Here is a 7,500-nt window from a genome sequence, read left to right as displayed (position 1 = left end):
CGAGGCGCAGCCGAGGGAAAACATTGAACAGTGAACATTGTTTCCCGAGTATCTCAATGTTTCCCTGAGGCACAGCCGAGGAAAACATTGAGATTCGAGGGAAACAAAGTAAACCGTTTCCCGAGGGACCAGTCATTAAGTGATTTGTTCTATATCACATGCAACTATATCACATGCAAACAAAGTAAACCGTTTCCCGAGGGACCAGTCATTAAGTGATTTGTTCTATATCACATGCAACTATATCACATGCAACGGCAACAGAAACGGCGGTCGTCGGTCAACATTCGCGGGTACCACTGCTATCTTTTGACGTCATAGATTATGCACTATTGCCCGCTCAGAGACTTTTGGCGGGAAACAGTTTTATTGCTAGATTTCATGTGACCTCGAAGTAACCAATAAGAGCGCGCGCTGCTGGGGAAAATTTTTCAGCTATATAACAAAATGGTTTTGTTTCAGCAGATGGTGTCCAGAGGATTCACTGTTCCTGGTGTTACCACGATACCCGAATCAAATCTGAATGGACAGACCCGAGGTTACCTCACTGCGCTGGTACAAAATAACTTGGTGGTGAGTCCATTTAAGATGACTTCGATTTGTTTAAGAAAACGCTTCTCTGTTGGTTGCACACTTTGCTAAACCATTATATGATCCTCTTAGAGAAAAAGTGAGTTCATACATACAATCTTAATTCAAGATCTGGTGAATAAATGATGGTATTTTCGAAAACACTCATGAAATCTTCCCGATGAAGTAACACCTTATTCTTTGACTTGCTTTTCAGACAATAACCGTCACAAGTGGAGTGGTTAAAACATACAGAAACTACGTCATCGTGCGGACACTTTATGACGTTATAAATGAGGCCAGCTCTTGTTTTTAGTAGGAAAACAAGAGCAAGACGGTTATGCCAGATATAATATGGCAAATCACGCTGTTTTACCATATTATTAGAATATACTTAAGACTAGTCAAAATTAAAAATCACCCTAGGAAAAGACACTAAGCAAATGCACTAGTTGAAGTCCATACAAACAGCCAAGTGTTCATTAGCTAAAAAGGTGAGAGAGGCCTCTACATATAAATGGATAGAAATGACCATAAATGCTTATAAGGGTTTTATTGAAGCAATGTTACCATCATTTCCTATGACTAAGCTTTCTTGAACCGTCAAGAAGCTGCGAGATTTTGAAACAAAAGCTAGCTTGAAGTTTGAAGTAGGGTAAACACTGCATTGTACGTAAGCAGTATCAGTATCGTATCGTAATGAGATAGTATTGTACGGTAAGTAATGTTTGTAATGTTTCAAATAAATTGTATTTTGAAAAAAGCAAGTCTCCTTCGTAAAACTTTATTCTAGCCGTAAAAGTTTGTAAACGTGTGTTTTCCAAAATTCTGTGTTAACCTGTTTTTAGGGTAAGCTGACTGTACATTATTCTCGCTGCCCTTGAGTGAACTCCATTAAGGGATCTTGCAGTAAGGCACGGAAATACGTTCTCCAAATTGTCATGCAATGAGTGGCTCTCGTTGTAATGCTACAATAATAAATGGCCCCAGGGAATTTAAGAGGGAACAGTCTAATGTGTGCAGTGTGCTTTACTTTTCTGCTGAAGCTTTTTCAGATACAGTCAATTTGGCGTTTCAAGAAGAACGCAAGTGTCTACAATTACACCCAAACAGTAACTGCCGTCAATATGTTTTGTACTTTTTCTTCCACACCTGACGATGGCAGGTAGCAGGTAATTATAACAGAATGTGAAATTCCCACAAAGACTGGTCAGTTAATATGACCACAGCTCTTGAAGATACCATAGTACTACATGTGATGCAAACTTTGTCACTGTAGAACAGTGTGGTGTCGTTTGCATAGAGCGTAGGTTCGCCCTCAATTGTTGTACCAGAGTGATATTACATTTAGTAGGGGAAATTTAACCGTAAACTTGGACCCAATAAGATGCTCTCAGGGGAATTCGCAATTTCTGCATTCAGTTGTAATGTGGATGTGATGGCAACGCATGAGCACGACGCTAATTGCTCCTCCATGACCACACTTCTTTCCTCCGTCACTTTATCAAGAAAAGAAACATTCCTTCTGTTAATTCCATTACCCATTGGTTTTCGTGGCAGAGCCTGTTTTCATTAACAAAATTGGTCATTACTTCCAAATCCAGAAATTTTAAGGAACTTGCTTCGTGTACCTAACATCAGTAAGGGTGTGTAATTCCGTCAGTTTAGTAATTCACCTATTTTGGGGATCTGAGTATGCAAACGATAGATTTTCCATTTCGACGGAACGGTGGAGGTCCTTAGACTGCACTGGACTGGAAAAAAGAGGTTGATTCCATCGTTTTCGGGAAGTTGCCCATCTCATTGCGATTGTTTTGTGTAACAAATGAGTGCTTTAGGTTTTTGCGTCTCAAACCGCTGCAAAAAGTTGCAATTTGAGGCTGACGTCAATGTTACGGACAAGATAACAATAGTATTTCAAATGCTCTTCATCAAGAATCTTAAGCCCAATTTAAATACCCAGACGGACTCCATACGTGCGAAACGTTTTGTTTAATTTTGTAATTATTATTTACACACGTTATGGCTTTTAATCAGCTATTGTTTTTTTAGTATTTATAGACTGAAACTCACTAACATATTTTGACTTGATAGTGACGTTTAGCTAACGTCGAAACGTCGTCGCTTTTTAGCAATTTTTTTTTAAATCTTAAAATGATTTTAAGAAATGTTTTATCGCAGTCTTTTATAGGCAAATGCTTTTCAAAATCACTTCTTGTTCGTATAGTACAATTTTTTTTTTTACGGAATAGGTCAGTGTTTGATGTTTTCATTCGGCGGGTCTAATTTGCAAGTCGCAGCTGGTCGCGGGTTGCAGGTCATTTTTTCATCAACACAGAAACTTTTGTTTAGGCTTAATTAGGCCTAAGGTTAGCTTTTAAGAATGTTTAGGATACTTTCTGTATTTGTGAAACAATGACCTGCAATCCGCGACCTGCGACCTGCGACCTGCAAATAAGACCTGCCGGTTTTCATTCCAAGACTAATTCCATTGACTCCTCAATATTCTGTACAATGCCATTTTTTTGCGAAAAGTTGCATTTTGAGATCGATTCGTAACTTTTTGATTCAGACAAGTTCCGCGGCCTCAGTACCTTTTTCATTCCGTGACTTTTTTTAGGTGTTCTCTCCAAAACGTTTCAAAATGTTGCAAAATTAAAAATGTAAACAAGCCTTACCTGTAAGGTGAGGTTTGATTGAAATTCTACCTGCGTAATTGTGTCTAGAAGCAAATAAATCTATTTCTGGTCTGCCCCAACGTTTTACTAGCAGTTTGAAAATACTGGGATTTAACTGCCATTCAGTCCTATCTCGAAATTTGCGACTGAACCTGTCAGCAGTCTCATTTTGAATTCCTAGAATATGGGTTGCAGTGAGCCAAATCTTCCTCTTGAGGCACCAAAGCCAAACTTCTCGTGCTACCTTATTGCATGGTTTAGAATGAGTACCACCCATATTATTAATAAATGCCACTGCAGTAACATTATCAAGCTGTAAAAGAATGTGTACACCTTCATCTTTAGCACAGAGTGCCTGGAGGCCTAGTTTAGCTGCCTCACGTTCAAGACAATTGATATGCTTATTGTCAGCAATTTCTTGGGCAAGCCATCTGCCTCCAGTTGGTCTCATACCATCTCGGTGCGCGTCCCATCCTTCCAGGGAGGCATCAGTCGTCAGTGTAAAATAGGGATTACCGTGAGAAATTTTCTTTGGGTATTGGGAACTTTTCTCTATCCACCACCGAATATCTGATTTAGCAAGCTCTGAAAGCTGCATCTGAGCTTCAAAAGAACCCTGATGTTTTTTAAGAGCATCATTTTTCTCAATTTCAAGCTGTTTGTAGTACAAGGGTCCATATTCTACACCAGATGAGCAGGAAACTGAAGTACCAATCAGTTGAGCAGCTTCTCTAATCGAGCATGACCGTCTGCTTATAATATCTTGTCCCAAACGAGTAATGCTATCAATTTTGTCTTTAGTGAGACTAACAGTCATAGAGATTGAGTTCAACACAGATCCTAGGTGTACTATAACTTGAGTTGGCAGAGTGACTGATTTTTTCCCTGATACAGTAAAGCCTAGCTCATTAAAAAGGGCATATGTGTCATTGACATTTGTCTGATATTCAGTAAATGTATCTCCAAGCAGAAAACTGTCATCAAGATAGCCGCTAGAAACATGACTTCTAGCTCGCAAAGTGGAGTACACTGGTTTCATAAGTTTGGTAAAAATTCACGGTGCAGAGCTAAGAGCATTAGGTAAGGTAACAAATTTATTTAGCTGATCTTGTACTTGAAATTTCAAGTACTTTTGTGATTCTGGGCTAATGGAAACTGAATAAGATGCATCTGTTAAATCAAGGGATCCTATAAAGCAGTTTTGCTTCTTTAGATTGATGCATGATTGAAGGGTATCCATCTTGAAATGAATATGTGGCAAATGTGTGTTTAAACATTTGAGATTCAATGTTAATCTATATTTCACATTCTTCTTAGGGCGCAGAAAAACTGGGGAGATAAACTCCCCATCTTCGTGAGCACATCTTTCAATAACTCCTTTTTGCATGAGCTCTGTGAGGAGGGCATTTAAAACTATTTCCTCATGTTTATCAAGTGTTGGTTGCTTAGGTGGATGATCCTGAAAGCGTACTGAAATAAAATCAATGTGGTAACCCTTGACAATGTCCAAAATTACTTTGTCAGATGTGATCTTTGTCCATTTCTCATGGTGAAATTTCAGTCTACCAGCCTGCACAATTTGTTCATTGACCAGTGTTTTGCCACCTTGCAACCTAGGTTTACCACTAGTAATTGGTCTATCCTGAAGACTATTTACAGATTTTGCCTTTGTCTTTCTGATTATCGTCGAGGCTGGTACTGGGGTTGGCTTCGCTGTGGCGGATGTTTGTAGCCGCCCCTCTGTTTGCCGACAGAGCCTCTGCCCCGGCCTAAAAAAGGGAAAGGTCTTCTGTGTTCTGACCTCCCAAGAAAGTTCTGACCACTACCATGAGGTCGTTTCTGCTTGATTGTTACTTTGGACGTAACTTTACTGGCTTCTGTCAAATCTTTCACTGACTTACCCAGCTCAGTGCCAAACAACAGTCCGTCCTCAACTGGATTTTGGTCACTGCAGAGAAGGCGATATTCTGTTTTCATGTCACCCTCCTTCTGAGGTCCATTTCATGTGACGAGTCACGTAGGAGTGAAATGCTGTCAGACAGAATTTTTGTAACTGCTTCCGTGGTGGGCAAAGGTTTCTGGTCTTTTTCAGCCTTCATATAATCATCTAAAAGTCTGGTAACTGCAGTTATTCCCTTTAATAGGGGTTTTTGGGCTTTTTCACGTTCTCCGTTTTGATCTTTCTTCTGACAGAGTTAAATATTTCTGGGCTGACTCGTACAACTTCTAGGCGGGTGCAGTTGCCCGGTGTTGGAAATTTATCCATCAATTCATCCCTGGCGTCTTTACTCACGCCCTTACGGAGCAGTTGTTTTACAAGCTCTGACAATTCAGAGTCTAAATTCTTCCCACCCCTTTGTGGCTTGTTTACCACTTTGGCCATATTATGTAGAACACCAGAATCCTTCTTTGCTTTTTTCCTCGGCGGTTCGTCGTCGTCGGATGGGTCGTGCACTGCATTTTGTGGAGGAGCAGCTGCTGTCGGCTATAGTACGGACTCATCGTCCCAACTGTCATGGCCGTCACAATCAACAGCCTGGTTGTATTGTCGTAAGCCAATTTAATCTCCGTTATTACTGGTGTTATTTGTGCTAGAGAACCAGTGAGCTCTTTCAATTGTTGCTTTATGTCAACGATATCTTCCGACACTGAGGATGAATTAGCGACAGCACCTGACTGTGTCGGCAAGACATTTCCCGCCTCATCTTGTAGACCTTTCGAGGATTTCCCTCCAGCCTGTTTACTGACGCTACTGGCCGAACTAGAGCGCTTTTCAGCCGTTTATCCCGGGTAGTTGTCACTCCCTTTCGGGTTTGTTTTTCCCCTGCTGCACCAGCAGGTGATGCTGTATCATGTACATAAACTTGTAACGGCGGCCGCATGATCTAATGACATGACAACGATAAAGATTACAAATCTGTTCAGCTAAACTTTTCAATCACAATACACACCGTAACCATGTACAAACTTCCGTTTGTAATCAGAAGGTACCTCCGGTGAACGATGCAGGAGATTTATGTGGATTTTGCTACGAGCAAAAAATCTTCGGACGATCTCCATTGAATCACAACGCTGTAATGATCTTCACTACGCATGCGCTCTCTGTCACGGGATCTCGAATATGCAGATGAGGAGGTAGAATACTATTGTTCTTTTTCCAAAAAATTGGAATTTGAGGCTAATTGGAACGTTTTGGTCAATTTTTGCATCATTCTTAGTGCCATTCAATTTACATACCATTACGATGTGTTTTTGAGATATTTTTTCCCCTGTGCCTCCTAAGAAGGTGTACAAAGGGAGGGGTCGATTTGACGAAACTTGTACCCTTCCATTCTCATCTTTCTGAGCTTTACGTCCCACAAGCCCCACAGGCAATAAATAACCACATGATAATTCTAACTCGCAGAAGTTCAAAAGGAACTTTTTTTGCCTTGAAAATCCACTGAAATCGTAAACACCAGAGCATTATTTCGGCAATCGTGCCTGCACACATTTTGTGCCGTGTAATCGCTTTGAAGAGTACAACTTATGTTGAGGAGAGAGGCTGGATACCCAAGTCAGAAGTAAAGGACTAAATTTATCGTAATTTAATGCAATTTAATTCATAATGTTGATTCCTTTTACCAGTAATCTAGATCAGTGAGTGTCTGCAACCACATAATCAGTAGCATATACATTGTGAGATCTGAATTTTTCAACTTTTGTACGCCTACTAGATTGGTTTTAAAAATGTACATTTTGAACAAAAAAGCATCAAATTTGGCAGAATAGCAGCGGGAATTTACCATTAACCAGTTTCACCACTCTTAAGAGACCGTTTTTATTACAAAGGTTATCACTACAATACTGTATCCCGAAACTGCAATATTTTGGTAACATATGGCATGAAACACCAATTATTGCTTAACAACAATCCATTGTTGTGACGTAAAAGGATTCCATGGAAATATGAATGTTCTCCAAAAACATCCTATATGTCGTTTTCACTTGCTTATTATATCTAAAACATGAACGCGGTAACACATTTTTATTGTAGAATAGTAATTAACAATCCAAGATAAAACAATTGGCAAAATTTTAAACAATTCCTGGTAGCCGATTCAGAATTACCTTAATTTGTCCAAAATGTATACGTCATAACCAGGAAGGAAGGGCAGCTGCCATTTGCTGATGTTTACAGAATTGATTTCTGAAGATATACCTTAAACACAGAATACCTAGCGTTTTTGTCATTTAGGAAGGCTAAAACAAC

General features: G+C 39.8%; 2 protein-coding genes across 2 annotated transcripts in view; one reads left to right on the top strand and one right to left on the bottom strand.

The window, feature by feature from the left end:
- Nucleotides 1-1,230, top strand: part of LOC138009005 (uncharacterized) — a 27,395-nt gene extending 26,165 nt beyond the window's left edge. Inside the window, exons 3-4 of the mRNA XM_068856300.1 lie at nucleotides 463-573; nucleotides 788-1,230. Coding sequence (XP_068712401.1) covers nucleotides 463-573; nucleotides 788-886 — 210 coding nt within the window. The 3' untranslated portion in view covers nucleotides 887-1,230. The remainder of the gene's footprint in view (nucleotides 1-462; nucleotides 574-787) is intronic.
- On the bottom strand, nucleotides 1,019-4,287 carry LOC138005444 (uncharacterized). Its single transcript, XM_068851670.1, has 2 exons — nucleotides 3,249-4,287; nucleotides 1,019-1,077 (listed from the first exon to the last, which is right to left on the bottom strand). Exons 1-2 carry the CDS (start codon nucleotides 4,285-4,287, stop codon nucleotides 1,019-1,021), a joined length of 1,098 nt encoding a protein of 365 aa, XP_068707771.1.
- Nucleotides 4,288-7,500: the final 3,213 nt, after the last annotated feature.

The sequence above is a fragment of the Montipora foliosa genome, chromosome 6 (assembly GCF_036669935.1).
Source record: "Montipora foliosa isolate CH-2021 chromosome 6, ASM3666993v2, whole genome shotgun sequence".
NCBI lineage: Eukaryota > Metazoa > Cnidaria > Anthozoa > Scleractinia > Acroporidae > Montipora > Montipora foliosa.
The sequence above is the reverse complement of the archived record's forward strand: the minus strand, read 5'-3'. Positions and strand labels throughout refer to the sequence as shown.

Excerpts from the sequence above, each read along its gene's own strand:
- LOC138005444 (XM_068851670.1), bottom strand. The coding sequence starts at position 4,287 with ATGAAACCAGTGTACTCCACTTTGCGAGCTAGAAGTCATGTTTCTAGC. Across the intron at positions 1,078-3,248 it reads AATCAAACCTCACCTTACAG|AGGCCTCTCTCACCTTTTTA; the intron begins GTAAGGCTTGTT and ends ATTTATATGTAG.